At 42.5% G+C, this 24,518-nt stretch overlaps 1 protein-coding gene across 1 annotated transcript in view; it reads right to left on the bottom strand.

Annotated features, from left to right (window-relative positions):
- ACOT11 (acyl-CoA thioesterase 11) overlaps positions 1-24,097 on the bottom strand; it is a 32,633-nt gene extending 8,536 nt beyond the window's left edge. The window contains exons 1-9 of the mRNA XM_018563980.1: positions 23,957-24,097; positions 20,115-20,281; positions 16,733-16,802; positions 14,989-15,049; positions 11,734-11,835; positions 7,674-7,809; positions 6,025-6,184; positions 4,339-4,458; positions 193-337 (exon numbers count right to left, since the gene is read on the bottom strand). Of these exons, the coding sequence (XP_018419482.1) occupies positions 193-337; positions 4,339-4,458; positions 6,025-6,184; positions 7,674-7,809; positions 11,734-11,835; positions 14,989-15,049; positions 16,733-16,802; positions 20,115-20,256 (936 nt within the window). The 5' untranslated portion in view covers positions 20,257-20,281; positions 23,957-24,097. The remainder of the gene's footprint in view (positions 1-192; positions 338-4,338; positions 4,459-6,024; positions 6,185-7,673; positions 7,810-11,733; positions 11,836-14,988; positions 15,050-16,732; positions 16,803-20,114; positions 20,282-23,956) is intronic.
- Positions 24,098-24,518: the final 421 nt, after the last annotated feature.

The raw sequence follows: 24,518 nt of genomic DNA, 5'->3' as shown, positions 1-24,518 counted from the left end.
TACCAAAAAATAAGCTTTGGCTGGAGTTTGGCTTTTAACAGTAACAACAACAAACTGAACTAAATATAAAGTAAATGAAAATCCATAATGAGTTCTAGGAAACTTTACCAGGAGGTAGAATTGTTATTTAGGTAAATGAGAAATATCATGAGGAAAGAATGGAAGATAATACACATAACATCCTTTGCCTACCCCAGGTTCCGGTTTGATGAGAGGTGAAATACAGGGATGGTTATTCTCATCCAGAACAACAAACGTCATAAAAGCGCTGTTTATGTGTCTTCTGGGCACAGTGACATCATGGCAAAACGCCTCCACACAGACCCCCACCTCCATACTGCAAGACAAGCACAGATTGAAGTGGTACATGACTCATCTCTTCAATTATCTATCAGCAAAGAGCAAAAAAAGGTTAAAGAAAAAAAAAAAGACAGTAACCCACAGTAACCGATCACGATCGCTGGCCGTACACGCAGCAATATGATCATTTAATAATTGTGACACAATCACATCCTTTGGGAAACATCTGCACTAAACAGGCAGTTTCACCAATGAACAAATGTTTTAATTGAAAAGGGACAATAAGTCCTGATAGAGTCTTTTCCTCTTCTTATCCCTCTTTTATTCTTCTCCTCCGCCTATCTGCCCCCTGTATTACCTTCTCCTGGACTTTTCACGGCCCCTTGTTGTGTGCGGAGTGGGGATGTAGTGCTACCTATACAACATCATACACGATCTATCATTGTACATTCAAATATCAGTTGTCAGTGTCGCATGCTCCCGAATGTCTGGGTCCGGGTCTGGTGATAATGTATCTTCTGACTCTTGCTGTTCAATTGGTACTTTGGAGAATAATGGGTTAATAGATATACACTGACTTGAGGAGGCGCCAAGCACCTCTGTTATCTGGCCACCACTTGGGGTTGTTATCTATGTACTGTATATACATTTCTTTGTATTTTTATGTAAAACTCAAACTTCTTTTCTTTAAAAATAAAAGTTTAGGCTGTTTTTATCTGAGCAATGCTGATTGTTCTTGTTCTGAGTTTTTGTTCTTTGCCCTTTTTTTTTTGTTTGCATTTGGTTTGATATATCCTTAAAATGTTCATAAAACTTGGATTGGACCAAAAATAAGTTCTGAACTCCGGGGAAATTATTTATTAACCCTTGCAGTGGGACTCCCCTGCACTGCAAGGGTTACATGCTCGTTTTGGTCTAGGGAGAACAATAACAAAGTTATACTCAGCTGATCCTCGGACCGGCCAGCTGTGACAGTGCTCGCTCCAGCCTGTCTTCCGCTCCACTGCAGCGATGGTATGTCCCTCGGCGTCCTCACATCTTATACATAGTGTATAGAAAGTGATGACTCACAAACCTCACAAACAGCAGAGGGGGAGAGAGACTCCAGTGACCGGATGGAAGGTTCAGGTGAGTATAACTTTATTTTCAGCCCCAGACCAAAATGAACACTTAACCCTTGAAGTGGGGGGGGGTAGCCCCACGACAATGGTTAATAATAAAAAAAATTCCCCAGAGTTCTTTAAAATGATCAAACCTTTCATCATCCATTTATGTGTATGGCTCTGAAGGTAATGGCAACACAAGGTAAGTATCAGTGTTCTTTTTTATCTAGCCACAAGTTGGAGTTAAAGTGACACTAAACTCACGAGTTAAATCTGAAATAAATGAAGGTTATTACTTTTTTTTGCTAATGATTACAACCACTTACACAGGTTTTTTCCCCAATTTATTACAGTTATGTATATGGCGCTGGCAATTTACGCAGTCCTTTACATAGTGCACATTCATATCAGACCTTGCCATCGAGGAGCTTATAGTCTCACACACATACAGGGCTGATTTAGACAGGAGCCAATTAACCTTCCAGCATGTCTTTGGAGTGTGGGAGGAAATCTAAGTATCCGGAAGAAACCCACGCAAGCACAGGGAGAACATGCAAGAACATGCAAACTCCATGCAGATAGTGTCCTGACCGGGATTTGAACCAGGTACCCCCAGTGCTGCAAGGCAGAAGTGCTAAGCGCTAGACATGTGCAAAACAAAAACATTTGTTTTCAGACGAAACAAATGAAAAGGAAAAACGTTTTCATTTGTTTCGTCAAAGGAAATGAATGGTTATGTTGTTTCGGATTCGGAGACAATGAGCCTCCGAATCCGAAACCGCACACTGAAACCACAGAACGAACGGCGGCTGGCATGTTCTGCGCATGCGTGCCACCATTTTGAAGTAGAGGTTCGAGCGCCGCCATCTTGGTGTATACCTAGATCTCCAAAATGGCGGCGCGCATGCGATATGGCCAGCGCTCGTTCAGCATGTGATGTCACTGTCAGGTTACGTCATACGCTCCGCCTCCAAGATGGTGACGGGCATGTGCAGAACACGCTAGTGGCCATTTGGCTGCCGTTGTGTTCTGAAAACGAATTTATGTATGCCCGAATATCGTTTTAGTGTATTCGAGCATATATTAAATGAATTATTTCGGATTTGGACGACCCGCTGAAACAACTGATTTTCGTTGATTTGCAGGTTCGTTCGAATGCGAATGCACATGTCTACTAAGCACCAAGCCTCCGCACTGCCCAGTTGGTTTCGAACTAATTTTTCAAGCCCCAGAATGCTCCAACAATTCTAAAAACGTACACGTGAATTTAGTAATGATCAGTATATCAGGTGCGTCAGAGACTCATAAAAGTTTATAAAAGCCGATTACAGATAAATACATCCAATCATTTTTCTCACTTTATTGATGTACTCAGACGTCTAGTACTAACCACGCCGGGACTTTTCACACATAACACCATACACAGATATGTTTTTCAGCTTATCTGGGGCATCAAGGTTTTCTAAACTGAGGCAATAGACTCAGAAGCATCATAAACATGGCCGTCTTGCATGCTTTATACACAGGTTATTTTGGCCTTTGCCCAAGTGTCAGGAGTACAGGACAGGTAAAGTTCATCAGCAAATCTCACTACTAATATCACTGGGAATGTAATTATTGACTGCGGACAAAAGAAAGCAGAACACACTGCTGTTGTTCAAAGAAGGACTCCGGGCAAACGTATTATTAACCTTTCCAGTGGGGCTACCCCCGCACTGCAGGAGTTAATTGCTCATTTTGGCCTAGAGAGGAAAATTTAAAAAAAAGTCACTTGAGGATGCTGAGGGACATACCATCGCTGGAGCGAAGGATGAGACAGACAGGAGGGAGCGCTGTCACAGCTAGGCGGTTCATAGGATCAGGTGAGTATAACTTCCCTTGACCAAAACGAGCACTTAACTCACCAACACTGGATACTTAAACCTTAAAGTGTCCCATGAGGTCTCAGTGCTGAGGCAGAACAATTGAATGGAAGCTGCACTGGTCTGGGTGTCTGCATTGGTGTACTTATGTGGCCCTTGCATGGTTGCCTCCATTGTCCCCATTTTAGACTTTGACTACATTGCCCATAGTAATCAAAGTGGACCATCATCACAGAGATCTGATTTATAAAGGCGTCTTCCTCTATTCCTCTTATACAACATTGTTTTGTAATCCCGGAATCTGAAGACAGATATCTTACACAACCTGGACGGAAACTCACACCTGTTCAGGCTCATGTTGAAATCTTTGCTTTGGAAAGCAATGTAAACCTCTGCAGATCAGGTTGCACAGCCATGTCTTTTGTATGTGTCTTGTGCGGACAATATAGAAGTCCTTCAGGTTCTGTATACAGAATACTCAGCATTATTAAACTTTCTACTAACCGGTAAGGCCCAGATAATAGCTCCATTGTTACAAGCAATGAGAATGGGTTACAATGCCTATTACTCAACAGCATAAGAGATGTCAAGGAAACCAACATTACATATGTATTTATTTTTATATGGGGGGTGCATTAAATAACATAAGGCGAAAAGCAACCGTATAGAGGCCTATTTCTCATTGGTTGCTATAAATTATTATACTGTTGAGCTGATATTCAGGTACTTTCTATGGATTACTTGGGATTATTGTAGGGATACTCGGCCAGGCTCAAAAATGTACATCTAAAAGCTGTTCTGTGGAACAATTTTCCTTGCACTAGCACTTGAGGAATCACATTGGTTTAACCCAGGGTTAGGAAACCTCAGCACTTCAGCAGTGTTATCATGCCTGTCCAGCTATCTCCTGCAGGACTACAGCACCTTCTGTGAGGGAGATGGCAGGGAGGGGGTGTTCTGTAGTCCAGCAAAAAATAAGGACTGACAACAGAGCTTGGGATTTTAGTGCACCAGAGGCATTATGTAATCCGCTCACTACAGGAACTTAGGAATGCCTCCATTTTGGTACTGACCTGTCCTTGAAGGCATTGTTCACAATAGCCTTGAGAATCAGTCGGTCGCCAACCTGAGAGGGCCCCCGGAAATGGAACATCTCGATTACCTTCAAGGTTGGATGAGCATGACAAAGCCGGCTTTACAATTATAAACGAACAAAGAAAAGAATACATATTATTATATGCGTATAAAGATTGGGCTGGTAAAGTCTAGTTTGGGGAAAAAGAAATCTCAGCAATACATGCACATTTCCCCAAGTTTTGTCTCCCTAAAAACTCTGCAAGCACAGAAAAACACCTGCTACCAGAAATACAGTAAGAGCAAAACTTCCTGTAGTGAGCTGATTACATAGTGCCTCTGGTGCACTAAAATCCCAAGCACTGTCAGTCCTTATTTTTCTACAGAACGCCCCCTCCCTGCCATCGACCTCACAGAAGGCGCTGTAGTCCATCAGGAGATAGCTGGACAGGGCTGAAAACACTGCTTGTGATTTCAGTGCAGCAGAGGCACTGCTATGTCAGCTCACTACAGGAAGTTAGTAACTCAGCAGGCGTTTTGTAAATCCCACACAAATCCAACACTGCACAGGATCTTCACCAAGAAGTCTTTATGCAAAAGATAAAAGATACTCAAATGTCATTCCGCCAACGTAATCCCATCTCATAATAGTCTATTTAGCCCTCCTAGTTCTTATCTTGGGACTTCAAGTCAGTTAGTGCCTATGCTTTGGAGAGTTAAGTAGTTTAGCAAAGGCAAACTGGGCAGGGCTGACACCAACTGACAATCCAGGAAATTGCTGTGTGTTGTACAGTTCCAGACCAGTCCATGGACTGGAAAGAAAGCCAACTCTGATGCAACATGCTTAGGAGCAGTGGGGGGGATGCAAAAATGTTACCAGTGTAGCAGTGCCACTGCCTGCACTCCTGGCCACACTGCGCTCCTCTTTCCCCCGCTAAGCTTCTCTTACTGCAAAATGTCACAAAGAAAGCTGGAACTTGCTCTGTTTACACTGCGGCATTAATAATGTTATTTTTACTTTATTTACAAAAATACAAAGTATTGTATTTCTATTTGTTTTTAAAGTTGTATTTTTTGCTTTCATTTATTTTGTCCACTTTTATTAGTTTTGCATTTAAAAAATAAAAATAAAAGTGCAATATTTAATTATATTTGAATTGCCTTCCCGACTGTGTCAACATTTTATGCTGAAAATGTAGAAATGGGGCCACACATTGGCATCTATGCCTTGAGTGCTAAAGGACCTTGGTGTTGTCAGCCCACAACAAGATTTAGGAGCCGAGTGCATTTCTGGCAGATCAACAGACATTGGATAAAACTAGGGATGCACCCATTAGACGTTGCCCAGCTTTCCCCATCACCTGGTGATGAGGGAGCATGGAGCAAGCTTCTCGGCTAATCAGGAAGCCGGGCGGCGAAGTCATTATACGGCACCCGGCTTCCTTAATGGGACTTCTGGTATCAGTACTAGTTATCGTACTGGATACCAAAAAAACGCTGGCGGTGCATCCCTGGATACAACACAGGAGAAATGTGCATTTATCCCAGAGATGTGCTGCATATTGTTTTTCCCTCCAGGGTAAAAAGGTTGAGAAAGGTTGCTTAAGACTGTAGCAGCCAATCACCTTTCATAGAAGGTTTAGAACAAGCCCAGAGAGTCGGTCTGCTCTGTATATCTAGTGTACCTGGCAGCTATTGTGGCAATATTCTCCATCCAGGCCATTATCTGCCCACCAAACGTGTTCCCCTGATGGTTGGCATGAGGTGGCAACACCAGTTCCACACTCTCCACACGGGTCTTCTGGGCCAGGACCTCTCCATTTGTTCCTTGTTCCCGGCTACGTTCTGTAAGACAGGTACACATTCACTGACCTTTATCAAATAAAGCTTCAAAGCAAGTAAAAGACATCAGTGAGTTACTAATGCTTTCCAGCAAACACTGCAACACGTAATTGACCTTAATCTGAGTTTTGGGTAATTTCTTAGGGCTAGAATCTACAGAGAAGTTTACAGGATCATTGAGAGTTTACTTCCTAAATCCTTTGCTGTGCAACTGCCTCGCTCTCTGTTTCCTGTAGCACCAATTAAACTTCCAGAGCAGGTTTAAGTCTGACTGGTAGCGGTAAAAAAAACCTTCTAGTTTTGTGATTTGTTTCAAATCAGGTTTTCTGTATGCGAGAGACAATGAGAAGCCTGTGGTAGGTGTATTTAGTAATACCTCTCCTACATCACTACAAGAGGTTCTCAGATCACCAGATTACAGACTAAAGTCATTAGGTTGGCCGGGGTACTACAGCAATGTTTGGATGAAAAACTAAAGTGCTCAGCAGGTAGACTATGCTCCCTGTAGGTATCTCAAGGTTTAATTGTCAGCTTTGCCTGGTGTTGGTTGGTGGTGGTTTAGGAGCAATTCAACAATCATCTTTCTAACTACTTGAAATTGATAGCGAGTGTTTGCAATTTCAGAATGAATCATTATCTGGAGGGATCATACCAATTACTCCTCAGGATCCCTCCAATTTTATCAGTCCAGTACACAGTTTGCTCAACAGTACCCAGTCACGATGAAGGGGGACCCTATGAAACCCCTAAACAAGATGGCTTTTTATGATATAAAGTTTGAATAAAATTAAATCTGGAGTTTATATGTTCTGCTTTTGGTGCTTTCCTCTTTGCATACCCAGTCCCTTCTTGGGGCAATTATGTAAGGGCAAGACAGCCAGATGTCTCACTAAGAATTACAGCAGTGAGAGTGGTCTGTCCTCAAAAGCACTGTGACCCACCAGGATCATCCTCATGCTTCAGCTGATAAGGAAATGGAACACATTTACAGTTATCCATGAAAAGGAATGGATCAGGCTCTGCTTGTACAAAAAAAATCACAAATATTTGGAAACCTCGAAGTCCTTCTAATGGGTAGACTTGTAAGCAACCTTAAGGGAAGCACTACACAGTCATTCAGCTGTTGCATCAGTCTGACCATGATGTATGACCAACACCTTTTGGTCTTTAGTCAATGGGCTTTTGCTCCCATCAGACAGGTTATGCGTTCCCATACAAGTCTATGGTAATGCAAAACCACTTGTAGCAGGCCAAATGTAAGTCAGAGGCAGGTCAACTGCAGGCCGAATGCACCTGTCAATGAATTCTGAAGGATCTCAGAAGTGTTTCAAACTGATGTCCTACTGATACCAATGACACTGGTCCTTGTGCTGTCTTGTAAAATGTATGCTCCAAGGTTATCTTGATTTGTATGGTGTATAAATAGCTGTACATTCCATCGGGAAGCTCTGCATGATACACTGATCACACTACATGGATAGCAGGAATGTACCATCTTGCAGGGTGCTCCTGGTCAGCAGATCCTTGATATTGTCAGTATGGACCAATCGCATGCGACGCCTCTCAGCAGCAATACTGTGTTCTAGTTGCTCCTCTTCAGTTAGTGGGGTCACAGGCTTCAGCTTTACCTATATATAATTATACAAAATAAAGATATTACAATAAAGCTGTGCAAACTAAAGTGCAATGTGCAGTAACCCACAGCAAACAGTCCAAACAAAAGAGGTTAAACCAAGAGGTTAAGAAATAAGACATACAGAACGTTTCTTAATGTATAACTCCGTTTCTGTTGAAAAAAAATCCTTTCTGGGTAATCTACAAACATTTGTTTTGTCTTTGTTTCATTTCAGATTTTTATTTTGTTATTCGTTATTGGGATCAATCCGAAGTTTTTGTTTTCGAGATTCTGATCTATTTGAATCTATATGGATGGCGTTTTGTTAAAAAAAACCAATGTGGAGTCCCCCCCGCAAATTTATACCAGACCCTTTAGGCCCGATAGGAATTTTAGGGGGGACCCCATGAAAAAAACCAGACAGTGTGGATCCATGCCATGCGACCCCATGAAAAAAAAAAAGCATGGGTTTCCCCCCAAATCTCTTACCAGACCCTTGATTCGAGCAACAGCCGGGCAGAGAAGGAAAGGCGGGGACAATCGCGCCCGCAGACCCCCACAACCACATGGGCGAGGGTTGTGGGGAAGAGGCCATTGTACTCATCAACATGGGGACCCTGCCCCATGTTGAGGGCAAGTGGCCTGGTATGGTGTGGGCGGTGGGCACACACGATCGCGCCCCCCCCTTTCATGCTCTGCCAGGCTGCTGCTGAGATCAAAGGACTGGTAAGGGATTTTGGAGGGGCCCCATGCTTTTTTTTTTTATTTTTACATTTAACAGCAAATCAGTTCTTTTCCGAATGTCATTCAGACAAAATTCGGGTGCATTCCAATTCGGTATTTTTCCCATTTGGAAATTCAGATGCATCTAAATTTCGGAATTTGCCGATCTTCATTCAAATATCAATTCGGACGAAAACTTATGCACCAGTCTATTATGCAATATCTCACCATGGCTATTGCAGGGAATATCTAAATTTTCAACTCTATCTTAGTGCAGACTTTAAAACAATCTGTGAGCCAATCACGGAAGTAGGAAATTACATTTATTGGGGGAATTCTGTACACCGTCAGTGTAAAGAATGATTCCAGTTTGCCATATTGAATTTAATTTTTCGACTGCAGGTTACAATGAAAGGGTCATTTTTAATAGCAATAAAACTACAAAGGGATGTATTATAGGTCCTCAGTGTGCAGGTGGGAGTTACAGGGAGGGTTAGTGTGGGAGGTTACCTGCACTGAAAGCTTTAGTATTTTTCCCCCAATATATAACAGTTTGTTGCTTGATCTATTTATGACTGAAGTTTTGTGTTTTCACCTATGTTATACTTTATGGCTGGTTGCTTTGTCACTTGTGCTTTGCACTTTAGACTTTGCTTTATGAACTCTGGACATTTAATCCCGATAGGAATTTTAGGGGGGACCCCATGAAAAAAATAACAGACAGTGTGGCTCCATGCCATGCGACCCCATGAAAAAAAAAAAGCATGGGTTTCCCCCCAAATCTCTTACCAGACCCTTGATTCGAGCAACAGCCGGGCAGAGAAGGAAAGGCGGGGACAATCGCGCCCGCAGACCCCCACAACCACATGGGCGAGGGTTGTGGGGAAGAGGCCATTGTACTCATCAACATGGGGACCCTGCCCCATGTTGAGGGCAAGTGGCCTGGTATGGTGTGGGCGGTGGGCACACACGATCGCGCCCCCCCCTTTCATGCTCTGCCAGGCTGCTGCTGAGATCAAAGGACTGGTAAGGGATTTTGGAGGGGCCCCATGCTTTTTTTTTTTATTTTTACATTTAACAGCAAATCAGTTCTTTTCCGAATGTCATTCAGACAAAATTCGGGTGCATTCCAATTCGGTATTTTTCCCATTTGGAAATTCAGATGCATCTAAATTTCGGAATTTGCCGATCTTCATTCAAATATCAATTCGGACGAAAACTTATGCACCAGTCTATTATGCAATATCTCACCATGGCTATTGCAGGGAATATCTAAATTTTCAACTCTATCTTAGTGCAGACTTTAAAACAATCTGTGAGCCAATCACGGAAGTAGGAAATTACATTTATTGGGGGAATTCTGTACACCGTCAGTGTAAAGAATGATTCCAGGTTGCCATATTGAATTTAATTTTTCGACTGCAGGTTACAATGAAAGGGTCATTTTTAATAGCAATAAAACTACAAAGGGATGTATTATAGGTCCTCAGTGTGCAGGTGGGAGTTACAGGGAGGGTTAGTGTGGGAGGTTACCTGCACTGAAAGCTTTAGTATTTTTCCCCCAATATATAACAGTTTGTTGCTTGATCTATTTATGACTGAAGTTTTGTGTTTTCACCTATGTTATACTTTATGGCTGGTTGCTTTGTCACTTGTGCTTTGCACTTTAGACTTTGCTTTATGAACTCTGGACATTTAACAGATAACATTCTGTATGTTCATAAACATTTTCGCAAACCTCTTTATTAGCAAGGGACATCATTTCTGAGAATTGGTTTAGAGCCCTTTGGTGACCAGGCCCAAATATGTGAAAAAGTCTCATAGTCACCAACCTATTGCGGAAAATGATAAGTGAGGCGGCAAATTATTATTGTTCTGTCCTCATAGATTTAAAGCTGCCTTTACACAAAAATGCAATTTGCCTTCATTCTTATCCACTTTCCCCATAACAGAGTCAGGAGAAATTTTTGTTATTGGGAGGGGAGGCCAAGTACTATTTTCTGTAGGCGCTTGCACCCAGGGATGCCCCTGAGGTATTCACTGCCGTTGGTGATATGTTGTGCTTCGGGGGATTTTTTCGATTTGCTTAGCTCTTGGCAACCAGTGAGCTGGGTGGAAAGCCGTTCAGAGCGTCACAAGTTGCCAAGAGCTCTTAGCAACCTGGGATGTTGTGGCCGCCCCCACCCAGCTGCTACCGATGAGATGCCACCTGAGGCAACCGCTGTGGGCTGCCTTATTATAGGGACAGCCCTGCTTGCTCCCACTTCCACTCCTAAGCGACAAGGATGTACCCTCGGCCCTATTCCCCCTTCAGCACAAATCCCTGAAAGCTTGTCTACCTGCAGTCTATAATTTTGCATGTTTAGCAGGGGCCCAGCTGTGAGTGATCAGGAAATGACAGCTCGCTTCCAAAAGCCAGATGGTGGCACAGAAAATCAGAAAACCCGCGAAGAGTCAGGTACATGGAAGACAGAGCTAGACTTCATGGGATGGTAAATATGTTTGTTTTTTTTCCATTTAAGAGCCCGTGGAACGTGCATCGAAAAACAACTTCCCCCTGTAAATAAATAAATAGTGCCAGTGCACCACGCTGACAGGCCCTAAGGGCTAAGTTTTTTTTTTTTTAAATCAGTAGCTACTTTACAGTAGAACTAAAGCCCAAACTTTTTTTTTATAGTTTTGGATAGAGTAAGGGGGGGGGTTACCCTTTTCATCTTTTTTGCCATTTGTGTCCCATTGGAGAGATTTTCCTTTACTTTCTGTCCGATAAGCACATCTCCAAAGAGAGGGAAATCCCTGGTGGTCAGCTGGGTCACCAGAACTAGTGTCCCCATTGGAAGATTACCCATCTATTCCTGTTGTGATGACCACCCAAAATTTGGGATTTACTTTCACCAGGACAAATAGAGAGGGTGAATCTCCCTAACGGGGACACAGACAGCAATAAAAACTGACGGGTGTTTTAATCCCTCTCTACTCCATCCAAAACAAGTTTGGGCTTTAACTGCACTTTAATTCTTACATGCACAAAGTAGAAATTAAAGTAACATTCAGGAAAAAGCTATTTGCAATTATTTGTTCTATAGAAGGTATTGGAAGCTCTGTGTCCACAATGGTTTGTAAGCTATATAAGGGCCCACGTAGACAAGGCCTGACAGCACTGCATCTCTAAATGCAATTACATTGATGTACATTCATTGTGATATCGGCTCACTTTTTTGCTGCCTTGTGGTTGTGCAACAAATGTGGCGAACGCTTGACACACTTTCCACTCTTTACCACTGCACAGATCTTCTGAAGTAACCTGTATCCCGACCTGGAAAGACACAAAACCGCAGAGAGGTTAAAGAGGAATTGGACTCTGGGAGCTGTACCCCAAAAAAGGCAGACAGAAGGCAAAGAACTAGTCACTCGTATAGTCTGTGGTCTTCCTGCAGCTGATCTTTCCCCCATTACTGACTTACCGCACCTTATTCTGCAATGTGTCTGTGTGTTGAGGTGGCCATCTTGGTAGAAGCAGGGTTTTGCTTCCTCATGTCAGAGCCTCCAGCAAAGAAAAGTGAGCAGCACAGTACTGACATGTCACATCACTAAATCTCAATGTAGATCTGGCGAGACTAGCAGAGGCAGCAGTGCCGAAGATCTAACAATGCAGATATACAGCTAGGAGGCTGTAAGTAATAGAGTGCCTAGGCACCTGCACATACCTAGAAGCGCACTGCTATTCTTTAAGAGGAATTCAAGACAAAAAAGGTACAGGGTACTACTAAGGCAGAATTAACATTTCTAAATGTTCCCTGTAACATGGCATTTTTTTGATTATTTAAGTAATGACTCCATGTCCAAAAATGTACTTTAGAAACCCTCAGTAAGATATCCAATCACTAGAGACAGCTAACACTATCAGGTCAATGTAATAAGCTGCTACAGTACTGTAACTGCATTTATCATTTTCTAAATTCCCCATCAAATAATGTTCACCAGCACACCTAGTAACTCAAAAAGAGCAACTTTAAAGGAGAACTATGGGGTCAGTGTTTTTCCCCATAGTTCTCCTTAGGGTAACAGGAGGACACAAACTAGCGTCCTCCCGTTACCCTAAGCTCAGTATACGGCGAGCTACAGCTCGCGGTATACTGAGACGCCGCAGCCGGAGCGGATCCCGACATGGACGTCGAGATCCGCCCAGCTGCGTGAGTGACAGCTGGCTCTGCCTATCTAGAGGCAGAGCCAGCTGTACCTGCCCCCTCCCCCGTCCGTTCCGCCAGTCAGCGCTGGCAGATCGGCGCGGGGAATCCAGCCCCTCCCCCTGTCACGGCAGAGAGCCGTGACAGGATCGAGAGGGGAGCGAACCCGGTATGTGTTCGCTCACCTGCCGATCTACTGAGCCGACCTGTGACAATGAGACTGTCACAGGTCGGCTAGAACTATGAGGTGAGTGGAAATCACTCATCTCATAGTTCTCCTTTAACTGAACCATCATGTTCTGAAACAATTCATCCCCACACAGCTACCTCCTCATGTATCACTTCCCTCTCACTTTTGGATTGTAAGCCCTCAGGTGCAGGGCCCTCCTTACCACCTTGTCTTGAATTGTATTGTGACTGTAATGTCTTCCTTATATTGTAAAGCGCTGCACAAACTGTTGGCGCTATATAAATCCTGAATAATAATAATAATGTTCACATGTAGAAATGGTTTATTTCTAAATGTGAACATTAAACTTGCTCTTTGCGAGCACCTAGGAGGGCTGTTGAATATATTTTTGATGCCAGACTCATTTAGTGGCACCATCCACTGTACTCTCACCAAGCACCCCCCTTCTTAAGGTCCTAAAGCTTTGCTTGGTTATATATATTAATTTCTCACTATAAATGTGCAATGCATTAAGGCAGCTCATGCATTTGAGATCAGCTATTAATTATAAAATGCACCTGCGTTATTTTTGGCAACGGAGGGCACCACACTGCACATCTGCATATTCACATCTGTGGATTGAGGCACGCTGTAATGTAAGTGTGTTTTTACTTATTGTACAGGTGAAACTCGAATAATTAGAATATCGTGCAAAGTTCATTTATTTCACTAATACAACTTAAAAGGTGAAACTAATATACGAGATAGACTCATTGCATGTAAAGCAAGATAATTCAAGTCGTGATTTGTCATAATTGTGATGATTATGGCTTATAGCTCATGAAAACCCCAAGAACCCCAAATCCACAACCTCAAAAAAGTAGATTATTACATGCAATCAATAAAACAAGGATTGTACATAGAACAATATCAGACCTCTGAAAAGTACAAGCATGCATATGTACTCAGTACTTGGTTTGGGCCCCTTTTGCAGTACTTACTGCAATTACTTTTGCACAATATTCTAATTATTCGAGTTTCACCTGTATATCTGTATTGGGGTGCCATGGCAAGGAGTGTATAGTGTTTTTATTTATTGTCTTTGTTTTGTTCAGAATAAAAAAATAATAAAAATAAAAATACTTATATTATTCAGCTATACTTAAAATTGGTTATGAATATTTCATACTTACATCTATAGCTAGACATGTAAATATGTGTGATGTGGCCATATAGCAAAACCATTAAAGGGCCCCCGTCTCTCTAATCTCCTTCTCAAAGGCCATTCTGCTAGTGCTACAGAAAACTTCCTGCTTTCACAAAAATGAATTATAGCTTCACAGACTATATATGCACATTCAAATTATTAAAATACATTGCCAAGTGCTATTGCTCCCTGTATAGAGCACTGTGTAGCCAGATAATGCAGGGCCCCCTATGCTTCTAGGCCCCATAGCAGTTTTGTGGTCTGTCTACAGCTAAGTGGTCAATGCTCCCTACAGCCATGTTTATCTGTCAAGCCTTAGTTGCTCTTTTGAAAACAATCCGGGTGTTTACAGAGCTCTGTAGCTCAAGCTGAAATTTATATACACATAGAAACATATATAGTTTCTCTTTAAACAGTGATAAACCTATGGGAATGAACTCTTTTGACATAAAAAAGTGCTGAAAAAATCTTTTATATTAAGGACATCCAGAAAATTCAGCTGGTCCATGCAGCAGAACCTGAAATAATGCGGGAAGACATTAGTGAAATCCAGTCCTGATTTACACCAACATATTGTTCACTGTGTCAGATAAGGAAGGATTGTGTACAGACATATCCAGCGGAGCGCATAGGCACAGTATCTGCTGGGGCAAGGTGACATGCCATTAATGAGACAAAGAGGCACTTATTTACTATTGACTAGAGAATGACAGCACACTATGCACTGTTTTGCTCTTGTATTGTATTATAGTTGGTATAGTTTATTCCAATACCACTTTGATATGAATTTTGCTATATTTCTCTTTAGCTCCGCCTTTCTTAGCTACGTCTATTTTGGCTATCAATATGTATGAAAAAAAAATATGTATAAAACATACAAAATAAATAAATAAAAATGACACAGACCTCCATACTAGAATTAAAAGCTCGGTTCACTTTTGTCTTTAAGTTAACAACTTGTCCCACACTAAAAGAAAAAAAAAGGAAATGGTAATTAGGTAGAAATATGCTCCTAGGAGGGATTATGTGATCAGATGGGGAAAGCAGCCCAAAACTTAACATTTGCCCAGTGCAACTACAGACAGCTCAGATTGGTTAAATACATTGCCATAAGATCTGTGAACGGTCTACAATGAGATCTCTCATGCACACTCTGAGTGGAATTGATCAAAACTGGAGCAGACAAAATCTGGAGCAGCTGTGCATGGCAACCTATCAGCTTCTCGCTTTCATTTTCAAATTGTTCATTGAACACACTGAAGGGAGAAGCGGATTGGTTGCTCTGGGCAACTGCTATGGATTATGTCTGCTCCGGTTTTGATAAATTCCCCTCACTCTGTTTGAATTTTCATACAGGTCCCATCCGTTGACCACACACACACTGTACAATTTCCGTGCAGGACCTCCTCAGTTCAGCCTCATTCACATGGGATGGGTGTCCGAGGGCCAGTAAAAATAATCGCTCCATCTGTGTTTTTCCCACCCCTGACTGCCCACCTAAAACTTAATGTAGTGGGTGCTCATGCTTGCACACGTGCTGTGTCCATGGTGCTTTGCTTCACAGCTGCAACAAATTTTAAACATCATATCACGTTTGCAGGTGGCGCTGCTTGTCAAATGCAACTACTGCAATCAATGGGCACGCGGTTGCAGCACAGCATTGCAACACAAAATCCCCATTAGGAATAAAAAAATAAAAAAAACAGCATTTAGAAGATGGCAGTATCACCTCCTAAACACTGGGCAGCTACTGCTCTGCTTCCTCTGAATAGTGATTTAGCATGGATTGATTTTCAGAGGGGCAGTGGAGCCTGCTGTCAGTTTGAATGAGGCCTTAAGCGAGCCATACACCATAAGATTTTTCTCATTCAGCCCCGTGAGCTGAACTTTAAAAATGACTCAATTCCCTCATTCACACTAAACATTGTGGATGAAGAAATCTCCCTGCAGACTATTGTATTCAGACAGCCAGTGCCTGTAGCTGTGGCTCTCAGAGTACCTGAACAGTGATTGCATCTGACACAAGGAAGTACATATTCACAAGGCTGAGTGAAATGGTGCCAGAGTATAGAGGAAGTACAGCCTATGGGCATCTTCAATAAGTAAGTTTACAAACTTCTAGATGGATCTGGTTATTAGGAGTGGGATAGAACTTATGAAAATTCAATACAGAAATACAGATGTATTTTTAGTCCTTGACCATAGATACTAAGGATGCACCGATACCGATACTGGTATTGATATCGATGTTGATACCAAGTATCTGGGTGAGTACTCATACTCACCTAAATGCTCCCATACTTACCCCGGATACCGGAAATTGCGGTCAGAGGGAGACTTCCTCTGACCGGCAGTGCCGCAAGGGAAGATGGAGCCGACTTCCCAGCCAATCAGCATGGAGCCGGCCAAAGAGCATGGAGCCAGCTTCCCTGCCAATCAGGAAGCCGGGCGGCAGTTTATGAGCTGGCTTCCTGATTGGCCGGGAAGCCGGCTCCATGCTACCAGCAGTACCGGTATCGGAATTGGCCAGTAACGAAAGATAAATATTGGTACTCGTACTTGATACCGAAAAACCAGTATAGGTGCATCCCTAATATATACTATTTCATAGAAAACATTATATTAATGAAACACAATGAAATGCCATTACCTGATGGTATGCTCAAAGTAGATGTCATCCATAGAGGCAGTGACACAGGGACAGCCAGCATGTCGCTCCGCTGAAAGGCCAGAACACAAAGCATCATCCTCTGGTTATTGTAGGACATTAATAGTAAAGTATGTATCATTTATAAAGCCACTATTTACCAAATACTTTCTGCTTCTCAAGTACCCCATGACATGTGGAGATTTATTACCAGTTCCTTAACTGGGAATAAATGTTTCATAAACAATCCATTATGTATTCAAATAACTGAAAATACTTCCTCTGATCAATATCACAGTATACTGTATAACTTGCTACACTCTGTACTGGTGGTATAAAGAAACAGACATTTGCTGTGATATTTAAAGTGACAGTAAACTCAGAAGGTAAATCTTAAAAATGCTTTCATGTGCCTTAACTATTAACAAAAATGTATCTTATTTGTGTATTACTCAGCTGTAGAGCCCCAAATCATCTCTGCATTGGTGCCGACACTGTCCTTCCTTCTGGAGCGTGGCTACTTTTGTTCCCCATGGTCCCTGTGTGTGTTGTAAAGTCGCCACTGCTCCAAGCTTGCTACAATCAGAATACAAATTAGTAATCTAAACATGAAATTGTAGTCCATCACAGGAGTGAGCTTGGAGCGGTGGCTACTTTACAACACACACAGGTACCATGGGGAACAAAAGTAGCCACAAAGCGGGGGATTCTTAATTTTTTTTGTTTCACTGCGTCATAATAATAACGTGCACAACATGCACCATAACAACCAAAGGCGCTCTGTGGGCTGGCCACTAGCATCCTAGCAACTAATGACATTGGTTGCTGGGACACAGGAGGCCGGCCTGCACCAGTTTCTAGTTCTGTGAGGTTGAGAAACTAGCTTTGTGAGGCATGGAGTTGCATTTGGGGAAAGCCGGGGAAGTGCTGGAAACAGGTGGAAGTCGGGCAGGAAGTGGAATGGAGTAATGCATTGATAGAAATACACATAGAATAGCTATGGGAAGAGGAGAATTACAAAGCGAGGACTGTATTTCCAGTACTTGAGGGGAGGTAGCCAGCTATAGACATCTGCTGGGCCTGGGCGGCCAGAGGAGAGTAAGAGGGTAAATGGCATGAAGGGGGCTATATGGGGGTTGTGCCTGGAAGGCTGGGGGTGCAGGTCCTGAGCAGGATCTGCTGGAACAGGGAGCAGTGTATGGCAAGATATCTGGGGATGCAGAATATGGGGGTTTCTGCTGGCACAATGACTAGCGTGTGACAAGAATTCAGGGGATACAGGGCATGGTACAATGAATGGTGTATGATAAGAATTCAGGGGATACAGAGCATGGTACAATGAATGGTGTATGACAAGAATTCAGGGGATACAGGGCATGGTACAATGAATGGTGTATGATAAGAATTCAGGGGATACAGGGCATGGGACAATGAATGGTGTATGACAAGAATTCAGGGGATACAGGGCATGGTACAATGAATGGTGTATGATAAGAATTCAGGGGATACAGAGCATGGTACAATGAATGGTGTATGACAAGAATTCAGGGGATACAGGGCATGGTACAATGAATGGTGTATGACAAGAATTCAGGGGATACAGGGCATGGTACAATGAATGGTGTATGATAAGAATTCAGGGGATACAGAGCATGATACAATGAATGGTGTATGACAAGAATTCAGGGGATACAGGGCATGGTACAATGAATGGTGTATGATAAGAATTCAGGGGATACAGAGCATGATACAATGAATGGTGTATGACAAGAATTCAGGGGATACAGGGCATGGTACAATGAATGGTGTATGACAAGAATTCAGGGGATACAGGGCATGGTACAATGAATGGTGTATGATAGGAATTCAGGGGATACAGAGCATGGTACAATGAATGGTGTATGACAAGAATTCAGGGGATACAGGGCATGGTACAATGAATGGTGTATGATAAGAATTCAGGGGATACAGGGCATGGGACAATGAATGGTGTATGACAAGAATTCAGGGGATACAGGGCATGGTACAATGAATGGTGTATGATAAGAATTCAGGGGATACAGAGCATGGTACAATGAATGGTGTATGATAAGAATTCAGGGAATACAGGGCATGGTACAATGAATGGTGTATGACAAGAATTCAGGGGGTACACGAATGGCACAGGGAGCAGTGCACAGATAAATATCTGGGGACAGGCTTCTGCATGGCACAATGACTTGTAATTGGCTAGAAATCTGGGGGTACAGGTTACTGGGGGCTTCTACTGGCACAGTGACTGGTGTATGACAAGAACTTAGGGGGTACACGCATGGCGCAGGGAGCAGTGCACAGATAAATATCTGGGGACAGGCTTCTGCATGGCACAATGACTGGTATATGGCTGGAAATCAGGGTGTGCAGGTTATGGGGGCTTCTGCTGGCACAGTGGTGGGTGGATGACAGGAATTCAGGGCATGGCACAGTGACTGGTGTATGACAAGATTTCAGGGGGTACATGCATGACGCAGGGAGCAGTGCACAGATAAATATCTGGGGACAGGCTTCTGCATGGCACAATGACTGGTATATGGCTGGAAATCAGGGTGTGCAGGTTATGGGGGCTTCTGCTGGCACAGTGGTGGGTGGATGACAGGAATTCAGGGCATGGCACAGTGACTGGTTTATGTCTGCATGGATGATAAGTAACATTTATGTCTTTTACATTTTAGACTGGTGTGCCTCAAGATTCTGTATACTTTTAAAGGGTGTTGTGGCTGAAAAAAGGTTGAGAAACACTGGTCGAGATGAATTATCTGATAAAATCTGTATATAGATACTAAGTAAAAAATATAGAACAGCAAGTAAGTAAAAGATCTAAGAGTCACACTGTTTTCAGCTAAAAATGGGAAACTGAAATGACCCCCACAATTTGTCCCCCTCTAATTAAATGAGCCCAATTCTTATTTTACACTACATATACTACATATAGTGAGATAATTCCACATTATGGCCACTAGATGGAGCGGAGGAACATTGCAAATAAATTATTATTCCTATGCTCCTAAGCTCCACCTAATGGCCAGAATGCAGTATTACATTACCTTCGACCCGAAAGGAAAATATACTAAGACGTTTGGTTTTGCCTCTGTTCACACAGAACGACTGTTCACAGAGATATGCAGGACAAATGGCTCTGTGAATTGTTTATAAAGAAACCCCTTTAAGTCTGAGGAGTAATGCAAGCAGAAATTGGATGGAGGCCCAATTTAGATGGGGTTTACATGTTTCTTGGAAATTCTTTAAAACCTTTACTTAAGATGACACCTCATTTCAGAAGAGCAAACCAATGAAAGCAAAAGCCTAAACTCACTGACTGCATACTATATTTTACAAATCCTCTCACCTGACAGGCAGGCCGCGGTATCTATCCATTTCAGCAGTTGCCCGGTACTGAGTTGCCCGCGGTGGTTGGCGTGACATGGTAGCACCATCTGGCTCATGCGTATCTCTGTTGGGTTTCGCCTGTCTCCATCGTTGCTTGCCATGGCACAGCAGGCAGACTGCTGGGACCTGTGGGCAATGCCAGGTTAGTAATCTACTAATTCTCAAGTGCAACAAGTGTCAAATGTTCGAAGATCATTGCTAAACATAATTCATTATAATTTGCCACGCAGGTTCTGAATTTGTTTTTGGTTTTTTTAGGCAGAGAGTTTTGACAAATTAGTTTATAGACCAGCTGGGGCTTATAGCAACATATCAAGTTGTACCTTACGGAAAAATGAAACATACAATCTTATGTCTATGAGCAACATTTCCAGTTTTCATAAATCAGGCCCAGTGCGGGACATTGGGGCACAAGTGGGTATGTACAGGGCCGGATTCCCCACAAGGCCAACCAAGGCCCGGCCTCGGGGCAGCAGGGAGTAGAGGGGCAGCAGGGGTGTGGAATTCCTATCTTCTAATGCCCGGGCGGGTAGTTGTTTTCTACATTTAGTTTTGGCAAGCAGAGTTAAATGTACAGCGGGGGAAGCCGCCACTTGTTTTGTACAAGTGATCTCGGCGACATTGTATGCAGCCTGCAGGTCTGCCATTCTCCAGGGGGGGAGGGGTTGGCGGGTAGGGCGGCGCATTGAGGAACCTGGCCTTGGAGCAGCAGAGAGAGCAAATCGGTATATGACCCACCCCTCCCTGAGACTGGACAGCAAAAGGAGAAGCAGTACAGTGATGAGCTCATCTCTCCGTCACTCTGCTTTCTCCACCTAACAGCATGATTCTTGTCAGCATTTGAGCTGATTGGCTCTTTGTACTGCTTCTTCCATTCCCAATCCAGTATAGGGACTGCAAGAGGCTGATACTTGGTCAGATTCAGCTACTCACGCTGCTTGTACTTCGAAAACGATATTTAATGATGTATTAAAGATTATAGAGCTGCATTAATTTGTGTCTTTTTATCTGCCTGGAGTTCAGCTTTACGTGATGATGTCTGATGGTTACTAGGTACCATGGCATATCAGAGTGGTTTGGGATCCATTCATTAAATCACAAGACACAAAACACAAGTACTTGTGCTGTGTAGCAACCAATCAGGTGCCAGCTGTCACTTTTCAACATGAGGTTAGAAAATGACAGGAAGACGCTGATTTGTTGCTTTAGTATACAGAGATTATTTTCCTTTTAGACACTTTTGATAAATGAGGTTACTGGGCAGTAGAGTGGCACAGGCCTCCTTTACACTGAGAGGATCCAATGATGTGGGGTTTTCTGCAGCATTTGACTTGGGGCTGGAGTGCTTTCCCAGTGAGAGAGTGCATGGGATATAGGTCCCATTCACATTAATGGCATGATACCGGCTATATTATTATTACATTGTATTATAGCGCCAACAGTTTGCGCAGCGCTTTACAATATCAGGAAGACATTACAATCACAATACAATTCAAGACAAGATGGTAAGGAGGGCTCTGCACCTGAGGGCTTACAATCTAAAAGATTAGGGGAAATGATACATGAGGAGGTAGCTGTGTGGGGATGAATTATTTGAGAATGTGAAGGTTCAGTGGTTAGGTCAAGGTGGGATAGGCTTCCCTGAAGAGATGAGTCTTTAGGGAACGCCTAAAGGCAGTCACCTAAAGGCTAAAGTCACCTAAAGGCTATACGTTGCAATACAGAGCAACAAGCGGTACCGCTATACTGTGTGCCCTACTTTTCTCGCTGCACCACATCACACGGTACTGGGGTACTGCATGCTTCTCTGCGCTGCAACAACACGCCTGTTAGGAGGTGCGTTGGGGTGCCATTCAATTGAATGGCAATGCAACATGCCTAGTGCACAGTAATGCACGCTAAGTGCGCTGTTCGATAGCGTGCGTTAAACACACAGGGTGGAATTTATCAAACCTCGAGCAAACAGACTCTGAAGCAGCTGCCCATAGTAACTAAGCAGCTTCTCTCTTTAGTTTGTTCAGTTAAGCTTTGACAATGAAAGATAGAAGCTGATTGGTTGCTATGGGCAACTGCTCCAGATTCCATCTGCAATGCAAAATATCCTTTAGGTTGGATCCACACTATTGCATTGCACGTTATGCGCCTCCCAGTACCATTCATTTTGAACAGCATGCAATGCTCAGTTAAGCTGGCCATACATCTAGAGATTATCTGCAGATTTTCTATGGTCAGATGGATAAAAGGCAACAGATTCCTCCGTCTATGCTAAACTGTGTGAATGGAGGGATCTCCCGCTGGCCCAAGCTTCAGTATCTTGCTAGTTGGCCCCACTGGCTCTTAAAAGACCTGAACAATCTGATTGGATGCAGGCATTGTTCAGGTATTTTAAGAGCCAGCGAGACCGACTAGCAGGATACTGAAGCTTGGCCCAGCTTTAGGCACTACCGAGCTGTAGTGAGCTGTGCCAGAAAAAAAAAGGTGCTGTTCACTTTGGTGCATTGGCAGCCCATTCAGAATTAAAGGTTAATGGTCTTCCACCCAAACTGGCTCTGTATGAGTTAGGAAAATTATATTGTAAATTACTTCAGGTGCAAGTACTAGTGAGAAGCATTTATTGTTCTCTATATTTATCTATTGAATATATTGGACTAATATAAACAAATCCAATAATAAAAAAAATAAGTCAGTTATGAATATAATTAGCAATATTTTCAAATAATATCCAGGGACGAGATCAGGAGCTTTCAGGGTGAACTTATGTCAATTATTTTGATTTATTGACTTTCTATGTAAAACAGAATACAAATTCATTTGATAATAATGTTCCTTTTCCGTTTTACATTTCAAGTAACAATTTGCTATGTATATATATTAAAAAGGAAGGAGAGAACAAGCATTTGTGATCCAATTTTATATTTTATTAATGTTATATTAAATATAATAATACACACACCCCCATTATATAGATTATATATATAAAAAAAACATTTTCAACTTTATTTCTAGGGACATTGCTGCTAAAGTGGTGATCCTAAATTAGCATCTCACAATACTACATCAGAGCTCATCATGAACTGGATTCTAGATACTAAAGCTGGCCATACACAAGTAGATCTCGGAACGAAAGATCTTTCTTTACCACCCGATAATGCCATCAGACACTTGACGAATATTGAACTAAATTTCCTTTTATTTTAACATTTGATTTTGGGATGAATGAAGTTTCCCGACCGAAAAACCACATTCACTGTTATCATTTAGTTCGTTAGAGAAACATTTTGCATCTGCTCCTTCGAGCTTTTTCATCACTACGGTCGAAATCGATAGATTTGACCCCCATCAACTAACAGAAAGTCGAAGGAAAGATATTTTGTGGGAAGGTTTGTTTGGAAATCTACCAGTGTATGCCCAGCTTTAGTTAAAGCATGGCTTTGTAAACACATCAAAAAGACAATATATAAAACTAATTGTAAATATTGAATCAGAAAGGAATTCAAAGTCATCATCCTTGCTGTAACTTTGGACTTGCCCTTGGAATCAGGGGCAGGCAATGGTTCCATTTATAACCCTATGGGTCTGTTTACAAAGTATCCATGAATGACATGAATGCAATGCAGCGTTGAAGCTTTAAAAGTGCAATGTATGACACAGAAACAGGCAGCTGTGAGCGGTTATGTAATACAAGTAAGGAAGTTATATAAACAGCATGCAGGAGATAAAGACAAATGGGAGCTGAAGAGATCTAACGTAATAAAGTTGATATTTATAGAGTATAGGGGAGAAATAAAAAGCAGACTTTACTGTCACGTCAGTCGGTGGCCCTCCACCTGCTGGGTGTCCCCAGAGCAAAGCATAGTTTCATTGTCCCTCCTTCTCTCTCTGCTCAGCCAAGACTTCCTTAATCCAGCAAAACAGGCGTGGAGCAAGCCTTAAACTGGCGGAGCCAGCGTCCTCAGAATCCGTATAATAACAGGCCTCTACTTTCTGCATGGACCGAGCCGTTTCCTGATTGAGTCCCTATGTACGGCAGAAACACTGGGACAAGATGATACTTGTTTAATTTTCAGCAAACGTTAAATATTGGCCCTGTTTTAAACTGCTCATGCAGCCTCTGTCCGCTTCTACGGGTTTGCTAAGACCATGCGGCTGATATAAAAGGAATATATATTATTGCAGTGCCTTAGAAAAGTGTAAAGTTCAACAAGTGATAGTTTTTTTAAAATTTTATAATACAATATTAAAGTCAGAGGCTGAATTTCTCACCAAATGTTATACTCCCAGGATTGCCCCTTTAAATGGTCCCGCTCACAGCCTGCTGTGGACTTGAGGGTAGAGAAATCTTTGGCTGCTGTTAGTTTGATTT

Source organism: Nanorana parkeri, unplaced genomic scaffold (assembly GCF_000935625.1).
Source record: "Nanorana parkeri isolate BGI_ZX_2015 unplaced genomic scaffold, ASM93562v1 scaffold715, whole genome shotgun sequence".
Classification (NCBI taxonomy): domain Eukaryota; kingdom Metazoa; phylum Chordata; class Amphibia; order Anura; family Dicroglossidae; genus Nanorana; species Nanorana parkeri.
Note: the sequence above shows the minus strand (reverse complement) of the source record. Positions and strands in the feature narration are given on the sequence as shown.